This window comes from Xiphias gladius, chromosome 11, assembly GCF_016859285.1.
Source record: "Xiphias gladius isolate SHS-SW01 ecotype Sanya breed wild chromosome 11, ASM1685928v1, whole genome shotgun sequence".
NCBI lineage: Eukaryota > Metazoa > Chordata > Actinopteri > Istiophoriformes > Xiphiidae > Xiphias > Xiphias gladius.
In genome coordinates this window covers 26681760-26705594 of record NC_053410.1, presented here as the reverse complement: position 1 = coordinate 26705594, position 23835 = coordinate 26681760, and the positions used below count along the sequence as shown (strand labels likewise).

Below are 23835 nucleotides of genomic sequence, written 5' to 3'. Positions count from 1 at the left end.
CTTTCTCTCTCAACCCAGCCGGTCGGGGCAGACGGCCCCCCACCATGAGCCGGGTTCTGTTCACGGTTTCTACCTGTTAAAGGGAGTTTTCCTTGCTGCTGTTGCCAATTGCTTGCTCATGGGGGAATGTTGGGTCTCTGTTAACATAACTATAAAGAGTCCTGGTCTAGACCTGCTCTACATGAAAAGTGCCCTGAGATGACCTCTGTAATGATTTGGCACTATATCAATAAAACTGAATTGAATTGAATTGAAATGGCTGCATCTTAATCAGTTTAAATTAAATGATGAGGGATGCTAGGACTGCTCATTTTGCCAACCTCATTTCATCTAACAAACAAATTCAAACCCCTTTTCTCCTGTTTACTCAGAGGACATCACTAAATGGTTCCACAAAATTAAGCTTTCATCTGGCCCCCATCTGACATTCTTCTCTCATCCTTGTTTTTAAATGTTTTCAATTCAGTTGGCTCCACTATTGTATCCATAATCAATCTCTCCCTTCAAACCGGCTATCTCTCTAGCCAGCCTTAACATGCAGCCTTTTGCTGAAAAAATAAATAAATCTCACCCTCCCAGTGAATTATAGGCCTATATCCAAGCACTCTCTTGTATCCAAACTGCTGGAAAAAGTTTCTGCCAAGCAGCTTATAGCTGTTTTAGAAACACATTTAGCCTGATTCCTCTCAATTAGGTTTTCATAAACTGCATTCAACAGAAACAGCTACTCTTAAAGTCACTAATAAAATTATAATGGCTGCAGATGATTAGAATTGCTCATTATTGTTGTTACTTGACCTCACCTCTGATTTTCATACCGTTGATCATGGTATTCTATTCAACAGGCAAAACTAGTTGGTGGATATTTCTGGGTCTCCCTTAGATTGATTCTCATCCTATCTTGCTGATAGGAGTTTTTCAGTCTCTGTGGGTCAGTTCATTTCTGTTGTCCTTATACAGTTAGGTGCATAAGTGTCTGGACAGTGACACAATTTTCCTAATTGCGCCTTTATACACCACCACAACGATTTGAAGCAAAACCATCAAGATGTGACTGAAGTGTGAACTGTGGTGACAAACGTTGAGATGGAGATGATTATTTATGCTTTTATTTCTTCTTGTTTAGATCATTGTACTGCTCTTTTTTGAGCTGTTTCCAAACTGTCCAAAATGCAGCTTCAACTAGAAATATCAAGATATAACAAGAGATCCCATATCACACAAATTTTATCCTCTCTGCACTAGTTCCACTGGCTTCCAATTATATTCTGCATCCATTGTAAAATACTGGTGCTAACCTTTAAAGCCTTGCATGGTCAAACACCCCAGTGTATTGCTAACCTCCTCCTCCCATGTGGCCAATCGCGCTGTCCCGAAAACCTGAGGTGTCCATGCTTTTCAAGCTGTTGCACCCAAATTATAGAATGCTCTCTCTTTATCAATGCGATCCCTAGACTCCTGTGACACCTTTATAAAGCAGCTGAAATTCTTTTTTTTTTTTTTTTTCAGACAGGCTTTTGGTCAGCCTGTGCATTTTATTTATCGCTTTTGATTTTAACTTATCTGCTCTGTGCAAGTTGCCGTCCTTTTTATTTTTAATATTGTTTTTAATAGTTGATTTTTTATTGATGTCACTCTGTGATTTTTTTAGATGTGAAAAGTGCTATACAAATAAATTTTGCTTACTTACTTTCTATTACCCCACTAGAACACTGCACTCCCAGAATGCAGGCTTGCTTGTGGTTCTTAGAGTTCTCCAAAAGTAGAATGCGAGGCAGAGCCTTCAGTTATCAGGCTCCTCTACTGTGGAACCATCTTCCAGTTTTGTTCCGGGAGGCAGAAACCCTCTCCACAGTTAAGAGCAGGCTTAAAACCTTCCTTTTTGATAAAGCTTACCGTTAGTACTGGCTCAGGCTTGTCTTGAACCACCCCCTAGTTATGCTGCTTTAGGCCTAGACTGCTGGGGGACTTCCCATGATACACTGAGCACATCTTCTCCATGCATTTATATCACACTGCTGCATGTTATTAACTTTGTGTCCTCCCTCTCCCTGTCCTCATTCTGCAGGTCTCTCTGACTCCAGAGCTGCAGGATCTGGATCATTATTAATTGTATTATTATTATCATGAATTGTATTATCATCATCATCATCATCATCATCATCACTATTATTATTATTATTATTATTATTAGTTGGTGCTGATACCATTGCTGTTATTTTCATCAATAACACTATTACACCTATATGTACCGCTATTATTATTATTATCATTATACCAAATGTCTGACAGTGCCTGAATACAACAGTGTATACAGCTGTTCCAGGTCTCCCTCTTTCTCCTCTCTCCCTCCTTTCCCTCCGCTCAACCCTACTGGCCGAGGCAGACGGCCGCCCACCCTCAGTCCAGTTCTGTCTGAGGTTTCTTTACATTAAAGGGAGTTTTTCCTCTCCTCAAGTGCTTGCTCATGGTGGTAGCATTGTAAGGCACTGACCTTACTCTGTAAAGTGCCTTGAGATACTGTATGTTATAATTGGTGCTATACACATAAAATTGAACTGAATTTAAATTATATAATTTTATTATCAAATTTATTATATATAAATGTATTTATATTTTTTTCTTCTTGTCACCAAATCCCATGTGCAGATCCAAACATGATTTGATCTTCTAACACATCTATTGTGCCCAATATATCATATTCCTCTGTCCCATAGAGCTCCATTATAGTTGAGAAACTATTATAAACACGAGTGATCTACACTGTTGCACTGGGAGACACGTAACTACGTTGTCCAGCTGTTTTATGAAATTACTGAGCATTTAAAAAAAAAAATTAAACTATGGAGTTGTGAGCATTTTTCAAAGATTTACTGTACATCTTTGGTAGGTACCAATGGGCTTGGAGCTTGGAGCCACAGATAGTAAGGAAGTCAGAAAGTGTCGATGACGAACACATTATTGGTTTGGGTCTGCACATGGGATTTGTTGACTCTAAAAATGTATAGAATAACACCAGATTTAGCCTATCAAGAGTTTCTCTTAACTTGACTAGTTGGGTTAGGGGCTACTTTTAGCCTTAGGATGTTTTGTGTATATGGCTACCAGCATTTTATGGTTGAATTACAAATGATGTCTGCTATTAAATGCTCTTGTTTATGTGCATTTTTTTTTTACTGTACTGTAACATGATATATAGACTAATTTGTTAAATGTAACATTTTTAAAACAATATTCAAAACAATGAGACAAAAAACGAATAAAAAAACAAGTGTTGAAAGTCTCTGATCTCTGGTGTAAAACATCTGAGTTTTTATTTCAAAGCAGAATGAGAACCACAGTTTTTTAGTAAACTAACTGTATCAGAAACTACAGAGGCCAGGAAAAAAAACTGTTATATTTGTACATGGAATGTAAAAACATCAGTGAAACAAGGAACCATAATGGCAAACTGTACGGATTTAAATGATCTAATCTATAAAGAATGCAACCTCTTGAAGGGACAGTTGAACATAAATGTGAACAGCACTCCACTCACAAATATTGTTTTTTTCCTTGTTATCCAAGACAGAACCAAAACCCCTACTGTCATATCACCTATCTATACCATCAGCAACAAACAACATTTAGAAAAACAAACTCTATAACAAGAATCCTCACTTGGCGTCCAGCTTTGCCATTTCCTGAAGGTATATTCCAATGCTCTCACTGTCAAACAGAACAAAGTAAATGTTTTTCAGAGAGGAGCTGGTGGATGACACAAAATGGTTGGAGATAGCCTTGAGGATGAGCTGGGCAGCCGTTTGCTTTGGGAATCCGTTCCTGTGAGAGAAATTCAAGTTGATAAATGAATCTGTAGTGAGCTGTAGAAACTGATGTCACAGGAACAGCAGTGAAGACAGTACAGACTAGTGAACACCATGTACATGCTCTGCAGCTAAAAGCAAACGCAGCTGAAACTGATAACGATGTGAAATGTCACTGTAAATAGAAAGCTAACAGATGTAGTGGAATCCTGCCTCTACAATTATATGACTATCATTACTGTTGTTAAAGACAAATGCTTTTCACAGCTGCGAGGGACTGATTTACAAAGGTAATTTTTATTTAGAGTCACCAAAATACTCTAAATGTTAGCACTGTGCATATAATGATACTGTTCAGTTTGGATGGGGTTGTCCACACAATTTCTGTTTTGAAGGGATATTGGGCATTCATATTGAAAACAGCCCTGCATCCAGGCAGTTCAGTTAGATTACAGATCCGTGAGTTTGAAGGCTCATTAGATGCCAAGACACTGCGAAGAAATTTAGAATACTGACACAGGATTTTACATCGCTGGAAAGGTAACAAGGCAACCCTGCACTGTGTTTGTCCTCGTGTCTGTACGTAAAAATGCCTTTGAACTCGGTAGTCTCCATCAAACAGACTGTGAACCAGCCATTCATTTTCAAACTTCAAGTCAGGAATAGATTAGTTCTGGTGACCTGCTTGTCAACTGACTGGGTAAATGCATTAGCAGCTCTGCTGACTGACACACAGAGGATTTGAGGTGAACGACGTGTCAGGGTGGAGCTCACCGTCCAGCAGGAAGGGAAGGGAAAGCTACAGACTTGAGCTTCTTCTCCTCTGCTGCTGAGAGGCAGTTCTTCACCGTCTTCTCTAGCTGGTCTTCACATTTCTCAGAACCCCACTGAGGCACGTTACAATGGATGATGAAGCGGGCTGCCATCCCACTGGCCTGGCTCACTGCCACTGGAGGGTGCAAACACTTGAGTTTGACAGTGTAACCCATAGATGCATTCCGTATGCAGGGACGCCTACTACCCCGTTTAGTTCATTCTTTTTACCACTTAAGCCCTTAATTCCCTTATACTCTTCAAACTATTTGCTTTTAACAATTCTAATGCTTTTCACCCAAGAGTTTGTAAGGTCCTTAAATACCCAAAGTAGGCATGAGTTCGTTCATTCATTCCTTCATTCTCTGCCTGCCATTGTCACTAACTCTTGTCATTTCAGACCCTGCCACTCCCACCTGCCCTGCAGTAACCCCAGCCCTCCTCGCCAACCTACTCCCCTGTTCCTCATTCCTCAGTTGCTTCCTAGTATATATACTGGTCCATTTCTACTTAACCTCTGCCAGATTGTCTACTGTGCTTTCTCTGCTGTAGCGTTCCAGCCTCACGTACTTTTCATTTGCCTGCCTGTTTTGACCTGCTGCTTGTTTACAGACTTTGCCTTTGTTGGTTCCTTTTTACCCTTTTTTGCTTGGTTCTCCTGCCTGTTACCAAACAATCCCCGCCCCCTGACTCTGCTTCCTGTTTATCCTTACCTGCTTTAGTCTGCCCAGCCTGAATAAAGGTGAATAGTTTTGAACTTTTATCAGTGTCTCTGAGTCGTGCATTTGAATCCTTTCAATCGTGTGGTGTTAATTTTGTTAAGGAAAACTATGACTAAATATGTTAACGACCTTTTTGTCCATGACTAAGATGAGACGATGATGAGAAGGCACCGACATCATTAAACACTAACTGTGACTACAACATGCAATATCGTTGACGAAAATGTAGTTTAAAAAATTAAAACTTTACCAAAATCTCTTTTCATGGATGAAAAAAAGAGGACAAGAAATTACATAGTGTTTTTTTCAAACAATGACATCATCTAAATGTCTTTCTTTGAATGGCTGCGCTGCTCATTTCTCTTCCCTTATGCTCCAATCATCTTTCTGGAATGCATCATTGTCTCATCTTTGTCAAAAAAAAAGGTTGTTGACGAACATATTTAGTCATAGTTTTCATTAAAGAAATTAACACTACTTCACACAGGAAAACACTGGTCTGAATTAAGAATATAATACATCCATTACAATGTAATTGGCTTTTAAATGTTATAAAAATCAACCAAAATAAATATGTATATATCATAACAAATAATAATGTATGCAGAATTCATATTCTTCACCAAGTTAGTGTGATGTGCATGATTGCTGCCAATTTACACAGGTCAATTTACAGCTGTTTTGGCAACTCAGTTGTCAAGTAAAGCCTCACACTCCAACAGCTGCCTAGTGGTCTTTAGGTGAGGTCTCTACCCAGGTGAACGTCCTCTGTTGCACCAACAGTGTATCATCACTTATAAAGGATTGTCTTCTCTCATCCATCTCCCATCTACTTTACCACTTCCCATTTTAGTAATTTGCTTAAGCAAGACGTATTTTGGCGTCCAACTTCACTTATCCCCATCCTTTTTTAGGTCTGTCACAGTATGACTCAATGATGACCCAAAGTTGATAGCTATAGTTGGTCCTAATACACCACCGGTGAAACCCCTACATTTGTTTTGTTTTTCTTTGCTGTTTTGTGTCAACAGGACTTGAATCTATGAGTGTAGATTTATGGGAAATGATCTATTTGAACACAATAAAATGTGTAAAAAGTGAAGGGGTCTGAATACTTTCTGAAGCCATTGTAGCTCTTCATTTAAAACGAACCTCAATCAGCACAGCTGATAAAGTTTTCCATGTATGAAAGTTCTGTCCCAGGACTGTCTGTACCTGATGCCACCTCCAAAGGCCCCTGTGCTTTCCGCAGCTCCTTAACTCCGTCCAGGAACTCTCGGCCTCCAGCTTTCTCCAGGGCGTTGCCTAAGCTCAGAGCACAGCAGGAGGTGAGCACAAGACTGGATGGGTAAAGGGAACTATGAAAACTTGAAAAATACAATACACATGAACATGTCTTCCTCACCCACTCCATCTTTGAGGTCCATCTCTGCATTTGTTGGGTTAATTATCCCTTCCACCTTGATTGTTCCAATTTTGCTGATTTCACTCTCTGTTAGTGAAAGCTGTGGATTCAAAAAGTCATAGGCATAGCGTGAGAAAACAGCTGCTGTAGTTTTCTTATCAGTGTACATGATAAATGCTGTAGATTAGATTGATGTGTTGGTTGGCCTTGTACCAACAATCAGTGAGCAGACACTGTTGTCACTCTTGACATTATTATATATTATTATTATTATATATTTACACTCTAGCAAGGTGGTGGTTGTCACTTGGCCAATTGGTCATTTAATTACTTCTCACCAGCTTCAGTTGACAAAATATCAGCACTGGCTTTCACAGAGTTTAATCCACGTATGTTACCTTTTGTCCTAGGAACAGGCTCTTTGCTGACAGGATGGTGAATCCATCTCCAGGACCATCTTCAGCTGTGGAGTTTGGTAAAGACTCTTTGTCGTTGTCTATGCTCTTTGCCAGATGGAGAAAAAAAGATGATCATTTAAACCACATTTACATTGTAACATCATTTACAGGTTAAACAGATGAATAACAGAGCTGGCTATCAAACCTCAGTATTTGAGTACCAACTGAAATATGTCTGTAGCACTGAGTATCAAGACGTGTCTAGAATCAAAAGTTGGCATCCAGTGCTTGGTCAAATTGTTGTTTGTGCACCTATTCTTTTATCGGACATTTCATGATTTCCTGAGTCTAAACGTTTCTAGTTCTATTATATTTTTTAGCAAAGTTCTTGATTTAACACAGGTGCATTGAGCACTTTGGCATATTTTGTTAAATGAAAAAAGGGTTAAATATGTTTTCGCCTCAAGGTTCATTCTTGACCCTGGACATAGCAGTGTGACAAAATATTCTTAACTCAAGGTCCATTTACTAGCTTTTTCTGAGACTTTCAACCATATCTAACAGTCCTCTTAAGCAAATACATCTGAAAGATATTCAGATGTCAATACATTTGTGCATCTACATAGATACATATACATTAGTTCAATTCCTCACATCAACTGGATCTCGGAGCTGCTTGGACAGGTGCTGGACTTGACTTAAGCAGTCTTGACTATATCTTTATAAGCTATAAATGTTTATATTACCAAAACGCAGGTGCAGAAAAAAGTATCATTTTGGTATCAGTACAAAAACTCTGCCAGTATTGAAATGTTTGAGTGATACCCAGCCGAAATGAGTGAAGGACTTCTGTTCCTAGCAGGATTTAAATTCAAAACACTACAGCATGACTTATATCAAATTCAAGTTTGAAGTCTAACAGACTCATACACGATTTGCTCGTGACCTCAACAAGTATATTGAGTTTTTTTGCACTGAGCATTTTACATGTGGTTACAGAAAGCAGATTTTTTTTTTCTGCTGTTGATGTAAGGGTTCTGTGTCATCCATTAAACCATTACAATAATGGATCATACATACTAGGAGGGTTTTGTCCTGCTTATACAATGGTCACTTGCCAAAAAAAATGCCATATGTAATCAAACTAAAAATATCAGTTGTTAAGTTGTTAATTTACACATATTTACACATATTAAACAATTAGTTTTGATCTCACTTTCCTATTTTAAACATCATAAAACGTAGTTCCTGAGCCTGAGAATTTTGATTTGTCCAGTGGAGATAATATTACATAGTGCTCTTTCTACTGTTTTCTCGTTTGCCCTCTGAGTCTCTTTAACTCCATCACTCTTAAGCTTTGATGATATTGTACTCCTGCACTTCTATACATACTACAATTAGGGGTATGCGTATGCGAACACATTCCACATTTGTCTACTAAAAAACATGATGGTGACTTCCTGACAGCAAAAAGAAGAGTTGCTTCATTTGTTGGATGTGCCTGAACAACATGAAAAATTCAAAAAGAGAAAACTGTGTGTGCAACCATTTACCAAGAATAGGACCAAAGATGTGGAATGTAGTACATGTACACAAAGGGAGCATCCAGTTTACTTTTCTGGCGCATGCACAGTTGCCGTGCTTGTAGTGGAGACTGTCTGCCGGTCCTCAAATTTTGGGCTGTATGCAGGTGTCCGCACAGGGGTGAAATGATGAAATTTACATCACACAGCAATGCAGATTTGGAAACCATGAATTGGCCTCTCCATATCTCTTTATTGTCTGTGCTGTTTTTGTCGCATTTCCTCTCCCATCTACTCTCCTTTCCCCTGCAACTGTTCCTCGGACTCAGGCTTCCAGCTTCACGGTGGCTAACATATTTAGGTCTTCTGAGTCCTATAGTTAGTAAATATGGACTTCCAGATTCACACAAATATAATAACCATTTAAAAATACATTGTGTGGTTCTCACTGACACGCTACTTATCCTTTGCTCAGTTGCTGGTGGTGGTTAGACAAATAACCCTAGCTCCAAGCTTCTTATTGAGGCTCAGCTGTTGCTGTCTTTACCTACAGTTTAATACTGATGCAATAATTTAGAATGGCAAACAAACACCTACACTGTAGGAGGCAAATGTACTGCCAAAGTAACCAGAAGGCTGTTATTCACTGTGCACACACTGGGTGCCGCTGTGGCTGTTGCCATGACTCGAGTATATATGTAGCAATTTCACTGTTGACATCAGGTGTTTGACCCTAGAAGGGCACAGGTTATGAGCACCTTGTCGCCAAACTTTGATGGTTGTGCAATAATTCATATGGTTGGTTCGTCACTGGAAACCTCTTGGAAAGGGACTTTACTTACCTCAATGCAATGTGGAAACAAGAAACGGACTATGACAGCGCAACTCAGCGAAGAACTGCCTTCAGATTGTTTATTGAATGCAACACACAGCAAATAGGTAATATACGGTAACAGCAAAGTAAGTGAGCGTGTCAACCAGATCACTACCGGGTTACGCATTAGGTTAAAGTAATAAACTAACTCCTACATGCGTCATAGTTGTGTTGTTACTAAATTTCAATCTGCACCTTTCAACCAATCAGAATCAAGAATTTTCATTGCCCATGGTTGCCCAATAGTTGGCCAATAGTTTTAAACAAATTATAGACATGTATGCTCTGGGTCTGTTGCATGGTCCACTAAAGGTCTCAGTATAATACAAAAGATCTCGTTCGTACGACTGGTTGTCCATCCACGTCTAAAGGCAAACTGTTTCTACCTGTTCTGATGAACTGAACAAATGGGAATATTGATGCACATTTTCAGTCTTTCTTACCACCACAAACTCATCACTGCATGAAGTGGACATTGCTGAAATATTGGATTGTCTGTTTCAGAAAATGTAAAAAAAATGATCAGTTGCAGCCCCCCGATTCCACAGTTGGAAAGATGGTTTCAGTCAGTGTTCATGAATCTAACAAGCATTTCCTTTGCAACATACTGAGGCCTTGATGGTCCCCAATCTCTCTGTGTATTCTCACCATTCTGTTGTGTTGACTGACCTTTGGCTTTCGACCTCGTTTGCCTTTAACCTTCTTGAAAGATTTGACAGGTTTCTTGCTCTTTGAGCGCTCTTCCGCCTTCTCAGGGATGGACGTCTGGCTGTCCACTTTCACTCGCCCTCCCCTCTTCTTTGAGAGCAGCTCTGGGTGTATCCGAGGCAGTACACCTCCATTTGATATGGTCACCCCCCGCAGAAGCTAATGGAGAAAACATTTCAGAAATTAAAAAAAAAATAAAGATTTGGACTATGTATTGTCCTACAACATACAATAACACACCTTATTTCTTTGTAAGAATGTCATTCTCTTTAAGAAATGGTGACTCCTCTTGTGCAAGCAGATGTGAAATTATTTTGTTGTTCCAAGTTAACAAAAGTGTTCTTCCTTCTGAAATATTCGCTAGTACACACACTTTAGCCTGAAACCTTTACCTTTTACCATGCATACGCCTCACACTCCAGCGGAAAGACTTTCACTCACGTTATCATGAGAGGACAGTATATTGTTACTAGTATAACATTAATTACATAATTATAGCTATTACCCACTACCCAAACATCATTTGTTATGGATGCACCATTGGATTCATTAAAAAGTTGTTAAGTCGCTAATATAAAAGTCACTTCCTGTGTGGAGACACTTTATCAGTGACCAAACAAACATTTAATTTATGTTAACCATGGATCAAATGACTGTATATAATGTGAAAGGTGCTGCTTATACTGATGAACAAAAAGATTAATTACCAACACAGGGACTGCAGTCCCCCTCTGCTCTACCTGGTTTTGCTCATTATTTGGTTTTACAGCCCACAAACTATACTCTCAGCAGCAGCAGCACCTGTTTTCGGTGAAAAGGCTCTGATAAACCTACAATACACTACTGGTCCAGCAGACAGACATTGACAGACCAGCTGGTGAACACAGTGGAGCATTTAACAGCTAAAGAGGCAGATATTTCTCTCAGGGGTTGGTGGAGAACAAATCAGAACTAAAAGGAGAGTGAATATTGAACTGAACTTAATGAATGATAATGTTGCTCTGTGTCTACTGGATGTGTAAATAGGAAACATTTTATAACATGTCCCCCATGTTGCCCCCATGTGTCCAAAAAATATGTCTATCCAGCTTTAAGTTCGGTAGTGATACATCACATTATTTTTATTTTCTATTTTAAAAAAATAAAATAAAATTATTTGTTTTAATTTTGACTATTTAAAGAAATTACAAAAATTACATTGAAAAATTTGGCTGACAATCAGATTAAGAAAATATCAGTTGAATAACAAACACTGTACTAGTTTTTTTTTTTGGTCACTTAATTAAAGGGTCATGATGCATTACCAGCAGCTGAGCTTCAATACTTGCTAGTACTGAAAACATATTCTGAAATATCTTTGACTTCAAGAAGCCATTGTTTACTGTAAAAACTACAATGAACACTTTCTTCTTTTAGCAAGACACACACCAACTTTTGGATGCATGAGAACCCAGGTGAAAACCAGTTTGACAACGATCTGTTCCTTTTTAAAAACTTCTGGTTAATAACATGAGCCAACAGTACATTGGTAAGCGGGGATGGGATGATCAACGCTTCGGCAACAACACATTGTGATTAATGTGTTGTACTCTGAGGAGTTGGCCCTGCTTGTAGAGCACTGTGTTACCTGATTGAGCTCCTCGTCATTGGCCACAGCCAGCTTGATGTGCCTGGGAGTTATTCTGCCTTTCTTATTGTCCCGTGCTGCGTTTCCTGCCAACTCCAAGATCTCAGCTTAGAGGAAAGAAAACACTGTGTGGAAACCCATCAAACATGCAGTGTGTGTTCTTGTATAATACAACAGTCCAGAAGATTAGACCAAAAAAAATCAGACAAGTGCTATCATGAACACGGTGTGTGCTATAATGCTTTGCATTATAATGCTCGTCATAATGCTTTGTAGTTGCTCTAACAAGTCCAGGAAGGTACTAGGAACTAGTTGTTAAGGTTGTTAGATGCCAATGTATCACCTGGCATTTTCCTTTAGTAATTGTCAATGTGTGGTCTTTTTGTTACACTGTATGATGTGAATTAAATGTAAAGAAAAATTATTAACATAAAATATAATAATGTTGCTTTTGTAGGGTACTAAACATAACGCAATCAACGATTAATACACCAGATCATATTCATCATAAAGACGTTCATCAAAGTGGTAGAAAAAATGTGATAGGGGGGACACATGATATGTTTAACTAATACTAATGTTTAATAAGCAACTTTAGGACACATATGTTGGGTTTTCTGCACAAATTCAGTTGGACAGAAATTTACATATAACACATCATTTACACATGTAACAGTACAGTGAACATGTGTAGATATGTTTACAGTGAGAATTACATTCAAACAGAAATATGATGTTACAGACACTGAAGCTGGTATATATGAAGCTTGAATCATGTGATGCCACCCTACTATGAGGTGAAATTGGGTTCATATTCCTTAACATTAAATCTAGGATTTGAACGGTTGAAAGTAAATTTTGAAAGTGTAAACTATGGTATTAAAACAGAAAAGAGGATAATAAGATCTGAATATCTGAAATAATTGCTTCACTCTTCCCTGGGTTACAACTATGTGTCTTTAAAGTTATGAAATTTGCTTAGCAGACATCCAACACACTGCTTTCCGAGTCTGAACTCACTTTTTTCAGATATTCAACACTACCTTGTCAGAGATTTGAATCTGCTATTTCAGCTTTGCATTCTGGGTTTTCGTACTGCACCTCAACAGAGAAAAAGATCTGAAACTGCAAAAAAAAGGTAGCACCGAAAGACCAGACCAGCCTGAGCGGGAGCTGGTGGGTGATCAACTAATCACATGGTTTCTAAGACCGTAAGCCAATAAGCTAACAATAAGATCAGTCTAAACCATTGGTCACACTGGACATCGAGCATTACAACATGGGTAGGAAGTGTAAGTCTGGAATTTTGAGCCATGTTGCTGGCATGGATGTAATATGGGAAGTGATTCAAAGATGCATCCAATAAATACTGCTTGCCTGGCACATTCTCCCGCATGTTCCCACTCAGCACATAGACTTTACATTGGGTTGATGTCACAAAAATAAAAATTACTTTTCTAGGCTCTGTGAAGATTTTCTTTAAAAATTCATAATATAAAAAGAGTAAAAGTCAATCTTGATTGCAGATGGAGGTGTCCTGTCAACAATTTCTACGGACATCTCTTTTACAACTGTGGTCTACGGAGAAAGTTCTTCAAGGGCTGCAGGGAATTTTTTCATTAAAATACTTCACGTGGCCACTCGGACAAATTAGAATCAAGGCTGAGTGGGGGCGCCATATCCCACTCTCTTTATACATCCCCGGTTGCTGCGGGACACGTTAGATTCCAAGGCTCAGGAGTAGGTACAACAAGTCACATGATGACAGTCTGCATTAGCATCGCACTCATAGCAGAGGCAGTGACTCCGACATCCCGAGTTTATATCTGCCAATCTCTTGTATCTCTAAATGAAGTTGACAAACTGATCCAAGTAATTGAAAAAAAAAACTGAGTCTGAGTATGTCAACTCCAGCAACAACGCAAGTTTCTATGATTCTGGAAACTTGATGTGTAATCGCAAGTTTTATGTAGATGTGAGCTAAGTTGATGGTTGGCTACAAAGTTGATAATGTTATTGATGAGTCACTACAACTGAGATAACTTTGTGTATTAATTCTTCAAGTCTTCACGTCTTTCAACTCCAGTATGTTGCAGCTATGATGTTAGAAAAAAAAAAGGGATTTCAGAATATGAATTTTTGTGCCAGCGCAAGATGATACTACACTTCACAACTCCAGTAGCATTCACGATCATATTAATACAACATGAACATATAAATATAATATAATGTCACAAAACTCCGTCATAATATTATCTTGACCAGAGGCCCTATAGTTTGATAATACACGTAGTGAAATATGTGCATACAATGTCTGTAATGGTAACCGATTATATATTATTACAGCCTCATTAACACAATTGTTGCGCTGTGTATTACTGAGTGTAAACAACTTAATTTGCTTACTATTGCCTACATACAGGCACGTATATATATAAAAAAGATAGTAGACTCATAGGAGAAAGGAGGCAAAGGCAGCACTCCTCAAGTGTCAGATGTAGTTAGTTTACATGAGTGTAATCATTTCAGATCCCACACAGTCAGTGACAGCTCTGAAACATCACCAGGATCATATTTCTAGAGTTCAGCAACATAACCCAAAGAATATGCAAGCACAATGAGGACTGCTCAAGTGGTCATGACATACTCTATAGGGCAGGGGAGGAAAGCAGCTGAGTATTTGCCACAGCATGCTGGCACTGATTCCTGACCTGCTGCTTGATCAAGCCAGAAGATGTGGTCCATGCTAGGGAACAGCAGGAGCCTGGATGAGTAATTGCACTGAACTCGTGTTCAGCTGTGATGTCCAGTGTGAAGATGACACTGGGAAGTTGCATGTTGCCAATGGTGAGAGCAGGTGGAGTCTGAGGAGGTAACTGGTTGAGTTAGCGGGGATTGAAAGGTGTAGCTCTGCCTGATAGGATAGGTCAGTGTCAAACAAACTGATGCCTGGAGGTAGCCTGACAAAAATATGTCTGTAAAGAGGTGCTGCTTGAAGACACCCTGGCTATTTCCAAGTTATTCAGGTGCAGTCATAGATGGTGACTGTTGAGATTGGTCTCTTTATGCATCAGTGTACCCATGACAAACATGGCTCAAGACATTTATTAGATTATTTGGAACATCTCTTTAGGTTGCAGTTTACATTCACACCTTCAGTGCTGGTGATGTACACATTTGTGGTCAGAAAGACAACAATATATTGGAAAACCCAATACATGAATACATTCATGCTTGTTGAATGGCGTCATGCCTCCACACTGTATAGTGTTATGGACCTGTTAAGTGGAAAACATTGTTGGTTCAAAGGTCAGTTTCTAGCACAGAAACTACCGTGATTAACTGCAAGCCTACTAACCACAGTAGCATCTTTCATAGTGAACTGACATTGGCCCTCGTCGCCAGCCAGCTCTTAATTTAGCCAACGTTACAGCACAGCAGATTGCTATTTAACCTATTGCTGCTGCGATATGTAGCCCGCCAGCTCGCTAAACTAGTTAATTAGCTGTGTTGTTGGATGGAACAGGCAGGCTAGGAAAGATTATGCACACAACAATGATCACAACAAAAAACTTCAACTCACTTGAAAAAGGCTCAAACAAGACTGCGACATTAGCTCCAGGCTTGCAGCAACACAGTTCAAAACACCAGACATACACTTCCTACCCACGCTGTATTGATTCATGTGATTCAATGTGTTTAGATGGATTCCTCTTAGCTGACTGGCTCACAATCTATTAGAAAACATGTGATTGGTAGCTCATCCATGAGCTTCTGCCCAGGCAGATCTAATCTTTCAATACTGCCTTTTCTGAGTCTCAGATCGTTTCCCCTGATAAAACGTGGTCAGAAATCCCAGAATGCAAAGCTGAGAAAGCAGATTCAAATCGCTGAAGAGTTTTGAATCTCTGAAAAAATGAAAGCAGTGTGTTGGATGTCTGCTAAGCAAATTTCATAACTTTAAAGACACATATTTTTAACACTGAGAAGAGTGAGGCAATTATTTCAGATATTCAGATCTTATTTTCAAATGTTTGAATCCTATTTTCAGTTTTAAACCATAGTTTACACTTTCAAAATTTACTTTCAACCGTTCAAATCCTAGATTTAATGTTAAGCAATATGAACCCAATTTCACCTCATACCCTACCTGCCAGGTACTCGATGACAGCTGCCATGTAGACAGGCGCCCCCATGCCAATGCGGTATTTGTGCGTGCCAGTGCGCAGGTACCTCATCATCCTCCCCACAGGGAAGATGACACCCGCCCTGGCTGAACGGGACAGCTTGGTGGCCTTCTTCTTTCCTCCTCTGGCTGACATCCTGCTCTGGACACAGGGAGTAAAACCCCACATTATTGAAGAACAGAAATAACTACACACAACTACATACACAGATTAGTCCACATAGATAGTTCTGGTTTTATTTTTCCAGGCTTTGACATATCTGTCTTTGAGATTTCGGCTTCCACCCCAACACACTGGAGACAGTTTTCATAGGGACTATTTCTTTGGTACAACTAGTTAAATTTAGCCTGGACAAATGAAACAAAAACTAACTGCATAGCTCATTTTGAATTTTGCACATTTTGCATTTTTTGCCCATTTTTTTTATATTTTAGGTGAACTGACACTTTATAGCTGATATATCTGATATCTTAATGCAATTGCCAAACAAATGAAACCAGAGTGGTGTACACCAATGGAATTGTGAGTGCTTGAGTTTGCAAAAAATTAAGGAGATGAACTACTTTTCCATAAAGCCTTGTGCATGGTCCGTTTATTAATAATTGTATAATAATTAAACTGCATTCAAGTGTGCAAATAATTTATGAGGGCTGAATTAATTGTGTAATAAACTGACCACAGAGTGCTAAGACACTTGTGATTTACATAGATATTTTCACTGTAGTTTTTCAACTTTTATTTACTGTATCAAATCCTCGATTATAATTTCTATATATTCAGTGTAATAAATGATGAACTCCAAAACAGCTACAACTGAATGAGAGAGTCCAGGGGAATCCGTGAGGGGTCATATAAAACCTCAGTGAACCAACAAACAGATCCACTGGATGAAGTCAATGAGAACGTCTTGAGCCGAGCTTTACAGCCGAACACAGTTTTCGCACAAGAAAGTGCTTTAGCGTGTTTGTATACCAACTGAATAGCGTTGGACTAATGAGAAAACCTTCGGGTCTCGTCCGTTACTTCTATCAAGGGTGCCATAATGAAGGCCAGTCGGTTTCTTATCTTTTTTCGCCCCCTTATTCAAACCATACGTTGACCGAGGATGTTTCGAAGGGAAGGTTACGGCTTGCCCCTGAGGTTTCAGTGTGAACAAGTTCCAGCAGTGAGCGGTCTGATAAGCTGCGGCCTTCAGCAGCGCCACTGGAACTCACCTATCATTTCCATGTATGCACTAATTAACACGGGAACTCACTGCTGGCGTCAAAGGTGGAGGGATATGATGCGTGCGTGTGGTGTTCGGCGCATGAGCCCGATGGAAAGAGACGGGAATACGAGCAGGGCCATCTAGGCTAACGTTACCGTAACGAACCGCACATGACAGTGAGGCAAGCAAGAGCTCCTCGACGTAGCTACGCAGACGTTAAACTGGACTTTTGGGATATTTAAATTGTAGAAAGGCCTGACGTGTATTTATTTACAAGCACTAATTGAGCAGGGAAAACGTAAGGCTACGTGTGATTGTTAGCTACGTCCGGTCGGCTGCGTTTAGCTCCACAGAATTATTTGGTACACATGACGCGGGGCACTTTTGTGAGTTATGCTACAATGGAGACATTAACCACAACGACCCATTTCTTTAAACAAGCCCCGCCCGCCCCCTTCTTCTTTCATGTAGCCTCCGGTCGTCTGCATGTGTGTAATCACATCAGACGTGGAAAGTAAAGCGTCCCCGTCACTCCGGATATGCGCGGAGGCATGAAAAATGAAAAACCCTCCCAAGTTTCTACCTGTTTTGTCCTCCTTTGACGCGAATCAACGCGAGCCCGAGATGCTCCTGCACGGAAGACAGACGAATCCCCCCGGTGAAAGGCGGCGCGTTTTGTTTTGGTTCTGTTTATTTGCTGTCCTTGTGCGTAATCTTACTTCCCAACCTTAGAAAAAAACACACAGCAAGCAGGAACAGCGTAGTCTGGTCGGAGGCTGGCTCTGTGCTACTGATGCTGCAAAGGGGAAAAATTCAATCGAGGGAAAATCCAGTGAAAACGCCCCCTTAGCATGGCTTCAAGAGGGAAAATGTTGGTGGAAGGGAAGGGACACGATGTGCTCAGAGATAACGATAGCATTATGTTTGGAGACAAAGCAACTATACATATAGCCTATATTGGTAACAAAAGATGTCTTCTAGGAAGTCTCATAGGTCCAAAATGGTACCCTGAAATGACCTCACAAAAAGGCCTGAGAGTGTATATCTCACTTCCGATTTTTCAGCTGTCCAGCCTCCCAGGCAGTTTCCTGGTGGTTCACTGTAGACTGTGTATCAAATGTGAATGAAACCTGCATGATTCCAGGTCTATCAGGTAGTGAAATAGTAAAAAAGAACCTCTCTCCTCGTTGGACATGCAGGAAGTGAATCCGACAGATGATCCAGGCAGCCTGTTCCATGCATCAGAAGAGGAATCACAAGGGACTAAGAGTCACAGCATCCAGTCAGACTCACTTGATCCATCCTTGATATGTCAAAGCCGATAGATCCATGAGGCAGGATGACAGCCACATCTACTTGTTGAGGACATGGCACTACATTGTATTGACTATCACACCTTCTTGACACCTTTGCAGACCATTATTCATGACATTCCATTGTGTTTTGTATTTTATCCCTGTAATGCAACTTTCCTCCATTAATTTCAGAATGTTATAAAAATGCTTGCAGCAGTGTAAACTTCCCAGAGATTGGTCAGCTATCACAGTGAACACCATGTCTGCTTCTGTTGTCAGCTGCATTACTACTCCTGTTTAATACAGTCAGACAATCTTGTCAAATCACTTTATACCGCTGTGTTACCATGTAATCATAACTGAACAAAGTTTCAGTTAAAGTAGTTCCAGCTGTCTGAAAGTACATTTTCAGTGTGTATTGAAATGAATAGAAACCAGTCATGAAGGTACAAAGTGCAAGAACCCCTTTGGGAGATTGGCAGCCTGAATGTGACAAATCTGCAGAAATGATGTGATGCAGTCATGTCAACATGGAGCAGAATCTCAGAGGAAAGTTTCCAACACCTTGTGGAATCCAGGTCACGAAGAACTGAGGCTGTTGGAGAGCAAAGGGAGGAACTACCCTGTATTAGTATGGTGTTCACTGAGTGTACATATTTAATTGGATTATTAAAATCCTACAGCACAAATGCAAAACAGTGGTGTTTCTAAATCAGAAAAATCATATGCGTGGGCTGTTTATTTCCAGCTATTTGTTAACAGCTCCTAGGAGGAAAGTGTATCTGTAACGTGTATTTTATTGTTTTTAAGAGTCTCGCTAACTTTTCACGTCTCCTTTTAGCTTCAACTTAAAGAGTTCATGTAATGCAGCATGGAATTAGACACCTGAGAAACCAGGGAACTCTTATAGACATAGCTATCGATTCATCTTTTCTTTAGACTCTTAAGGTTTTGTTTCAGAAATAATCCATTTAGAGTCAATTTTTTTCTACAATTCTGGCGGAAAATTGTAATCAACAGCTTTAAGTAAATGGTAGTTATACATTTCCCCCTTATACCCTTGTTGTAATTGTTAGTAGAATTAAATTTACATTAAACCATCCTTATTTATATGCTATGTTTGCTTTATTACTTATATTCCTTTCTTCTTTTTGAAAGACTGCCAAATATGACTCTACTCGGCATCATGTAATACAATGGCAAGAAAAGACCCCTGTTAAAAAAGACATTTCATCAGTATAATGCAGGTATCACATGTCAAAATAAGAGTATGATTTTATAATTTAAGATTGCTTGGCTACCACCCACTCCTAGCTTTGGGATACAATGATCTGGTTAATCTTTTTAATTTTTATACTTTATTTTATAATCTAATTTTATCTTATTTCGCTTTAACTCTCAATTTGACATAAAGACACAAAAGTAACTAGAGGTCACCTGTGCAGTGCTGATCTCTGTATCTAACTTGCTGAAGAAAGCCTGTTTGTATATTTGACTGCATATCTCTAAATATACATTTATTCAGTCATTACTGACTTATTCATGAACTACCATTATTCCGTGGAGATGGTCATGGTAGTCTTAACTAAATGTGAAATGGGTTAAATTTGAGGTTGTGGTTTTGTCTGCTATCTGTCAAATTAATCTTCTGAGTGTAGTATGAATATGTCTCGGGGACGCAAATGGCCTGGCCACACTTTTTTTTTCTTGTGTTTGTGTGTTTGTTCTTACTTGTACTTGATTTCCTTTTCTTCTTTAAGTGGTTTTCACCTTTGGTGAATGCTCAAATGGCAAAATGTGCACGTAAATATCACACTGTATGATTTTGACCACATTAGTAAATGTTTACTTTCCCATGTTAAAATCCACTCCTGCGAAATAATTAATTCCTCAAAGGAAATAAAGTTCCACCCAATCAAATTAAATCCATGTGTCTAAGCCATATTTGGTGTGATTTTGTTTGTTACATTCCCATTAGAAGGCACTGTGGATGACAGTATGAGCTCCTGAAAGCACACTGACATTATTAATGGACTAAGACAAGTTGTAATAATGACTCCCAGAACAATGTTGGAAGTGAAAGGTCTGCATGTTATCAGAAATAGCAGACAGCATTTAAGTAGTCTGTAGAGGGCAGCAGAACACCAGCTCCGTGGCTCTGTGTTACCAAGATCTGTGTACCTAAAATGGAAACCCTGTCTGTGACCATCCTGTCGTAGAGGTTCAAAGTTCACTTTTGACCACGAAAAAAGCAGTTGAGAAATCAAATTTGCTACAGAATAATTTTAAAAAAAGAAAAGAAAAGACAAAAATTTTAAAAATAAACGATTATTTATATTTGAACAGCTACATTTGCATGACAACTTTTCAAAATCCAGGTTACAAAGTGCTTCACACAACGCAGTAAATTAAAATCAGCAGTAATAAAACAAATGGAGATCTTACATAGGTAGGTAGGTAAAAAAAAAAAACGGCATAAAATAGGTAAAACTAATTCCACTCACATAAGATAAATTTTAATAAATAAAAGAGAGTGCAGGTGAAACCATGCAAAAAAAAAAAAAGTCCAAAAAACAGCATTAGCTGATTAGCACTTTCTGTGCTCATGACCCTTCAGCTTTTGAACATTTAATAAAATCTTACAGATACGATACATAAAAAATTAATTTAATTTTTGATACCAGAAGGTTGTCAGGGAGTCCAAGGTGATAATCAAGGTGTCTGAGACCCAATAAAAGCCCAAGTATCTCACACACTACCTAAAAGTCATGTAGTGAGAAAGAGCCTTAAATATAATTAACATGATCTAAAACATACTAGGAGCCAGTCTAAGGAGGCTAAAACAGGGACCATTTGGTCATACCTCTCAGTTCTGGTTTCGTACGGTCTTTAGCCTGTCACCAGTCTGTTAAATGAAAAGGCTGCTGCAACAATCAAGGTCTGAGATGATAAAAGCATGTAAGATGGTCTCTGTGTCTTTACATGTAAAATAAACCTTATTTTTGAAACATTTCTCTAATGATGAATACATGATTGAACATGTTTAGTGGTTTGATGTTCAGGACTAAGATTTCCTGATCTATTCAGCAGGAATCCAGTAGATGTCAGAATTTGTCCTGTCATGTGCTGGAACACAGTAGCATGGAGGGTCATGTTTCCGTCTGTATCACTGCAAACAGGTTTCAGTATTCGTTTCAATTCATTTCACCCAGACAGGATAAAGTTAGGGGGCTTGATTAGTGTAAATCATGTTGCTTTAAGAACATGTTAAAGGCGCTTCTGAAAACGTCGTCCCACCAATCATGTTTTTAGCCCTACTGTTCTTTCCATGTTGATTTGGTTTTGGATATACTACTGTCTATTAAGGTTAAGTGTTGGAAGACATACATTACAGTGTATGAAGTAACCTGACTATGTTGATTTTTAAACAGAGGGACAAAGTCATTGTTCAATTGTGAAGGGTGCCTATTTGGAAACTGGGCATAATAAGAGTAATTACTGACAGTATGAAAGAATCCAAAGCTACAGAAGTGAAAAAAGTCGAGCATTGGGTGAGTTGAGGCACTGTGTTCCAGGGGAGATGATTGATGACGCTAACACAGCCAAACAATGACTGCTTTTAGAGGAAATCAACTGTTGCATAAAACATAAAGTTAGGAAGCAAAATATTGTCCTTGTTTCTGATTATAGGATATTTTACTTTGGCCGAATTTAGATATAAAATAGCTTCACTGGATTCAGTGGATTGGATATTGATGACTAAAAGAGGAAGGCACTGGGATTCATCTCGAAAAGTTTTATTTTATAGATTTTGATATGCTGAATCCTTATGTCAGTGACAGAAGCGAACTAGACCTGGGTAATAATAATGCTTATATGATGAAAAGCAGTCAGTGCTCAACATGGACAGATGTATATGTCTTTAATTCAGAGAGCTCAGAAAACATTTACTTTGATACTTTACTTTGTTATTCTGGCATGAGGTAGAGTGGGTCATCCACTAACAGGAAGGTCAGCGGTTCGCTGCCCCGTTCATGTCAAAGTGTCCTTGGGCAAGATGTATCATAGTGTGTGTGTTTTTGTGTGTGTGTGTGTGTGTGTGTGTGTGTGTGTGTGTGTGTGTGTGTGTGTGTGTGTGTAGGAAGTGCACTATGTATAGAAAAGCGCTGTATGAATGTGTGTGTGAATGTGGGAGTAGTGTAAAGCGCTTGAGTGGTTGATAAGACTAGAAAAGTGCTATATTTAAATGAGGTCCATATACCATGTTATTTGTTCCATACAAGTAAGATACCCTCTGAACCATTGTAGATGCTACCACTCTGCTGGGAGGAAGCTGTAAGTGAATTAGAGAGAGGTGCATTTTTAAGGGCAAGACTGTCCTCCAAAGAAAAACATCACCATCAGTCGTTTTATCAAATGCCCCAAAACAAGATAAATTTACATTTAAGTGACACAGCTCTCTAGCGGCTGTAGTAATGGTGACTCTTGTCCATCAAGAGGAATGGAGGAAGTCAGGTGATGGTATGATAGAGGCATAAAGTCTACACAGGGAGGTCTACAAATTGCATTTCGTTTCCTGTTTCCAACCGAGAGTAATTATTGGTTTCTCTCAGTTAATGACCATGGTCATTATCTAACTATAATGAAGTGGTTATTGTCATAACCAAGACGATGGAGTACCCCCTAACCTTCCAAATACTTATGGACCTAACTGTAGTTATTTTAACCCAAAAAAGATCTATTCCTAAACCTAACCAAGTCGTTTTTGTGGCCAAACCTAACCAAATCATGAACATAGCAGTGTAACATCAGAAAACTTTTTTTTTTTAACCAAGGTAACGGTAAAGTAAATGAAACATAAAAGTGGTCAATAACATAAAAATACTCCATTGACAATGAGCTGTAAAGAATATAAAGCAACAACAGAAGCACAACTTCATAACGGCCTTACAGCTTGGATCAGGCTTTAAGTGAACTGCAGGGAGTTTCACCAATGGCAATGTCAGGAACAGTTGACATTTTGGTCATGTTCCCGTGAACGGTAGTAGTAGTGATCTTAATCAAGAAATGAAACATTTTCATATTTTTATATTTTCCTCTCAAAATAGAAATAGAAATTGACAAAATACATATCAAAAGTATGATAAAAGCAATGAGGACACAACTAACTGTGATTATGCCTTATTACCCTAATAAGTGAATTCTTATAAAGACTTATGGAAGTGAAACATAAAAAACACAAGTTCGGATTCAAAAATGGAAATTCTAAC

General features: G+C 39.0%; 1 protein-coding gene across 2 annotated transcripts; it reads right to left on the bottom strand.

Annotated features, from left to right (window-relative positions):
• Window positions 1-3290: 3290 nt before the first annotated feature.
• Window positions 3291-18162, bottom strand: LOC120796352 (core histone macro-H2A.2). Of its 2 annotated transcripts, none has more exons than XM_040139097.1 (9): window positions 17854-18162; window positions 16027-16199; window positions 11877-11983; window positions 10211-10408; window positions 7145-7249; window positions 6747-6846; window positions 6557-6646; window positions 4581-4755; window positions 3291-3822 (listed from the first exon to the last, which is right to left on the bottom strand). In XM_040139097.1, exons 2-9 carry the CDS (start codon window positions 16196-16198, stop codon window positions 3657-3659), a joined length of 1113 nt encoding a protein of 370 aa, XP_039995031.1. In that variant the 5' UTR covers window position 16199; window positions 17854-18162; the 3' UTR covers window positions 3291-3656. The 2 variants fall into 2 exon arrangements, with proteins under 2 accessions (XP_039995031.1, XP_039995029.1); XM_040139095.1 differs by having other exon boundaries at window positions 16027-16204; window positions 17854-18159.
• Window positions 18163-23835: the final 5673 nt, after the last annotated feature.

Excerpts from the sequence above, each read along its gene's own strand:
- LOC120796352 (XM_040139097.1), bottom strand. The coding sequence starts at position 16,198 with ATGTCAGCCAGAGGAGGAAAGAAGAAGGCCACCAAGCTGTCCCGTTCA. Across the intron at positions 7,250-10,210 it reads AACGAGGTCGAAAGCCAAAG|AGCATAGACAACGACAAAGA; the intron begins GTCAGTCAACAC and ends CATCTGGCAAAG. Across the intron at positions 3,823-4,580 it reads CCTTCCCTTCCTGCTGGACG|GAACGGATTCCCAAAGCAAA; the intron begins GTGAGCTCCACC and ends TTTCTCTCACAG.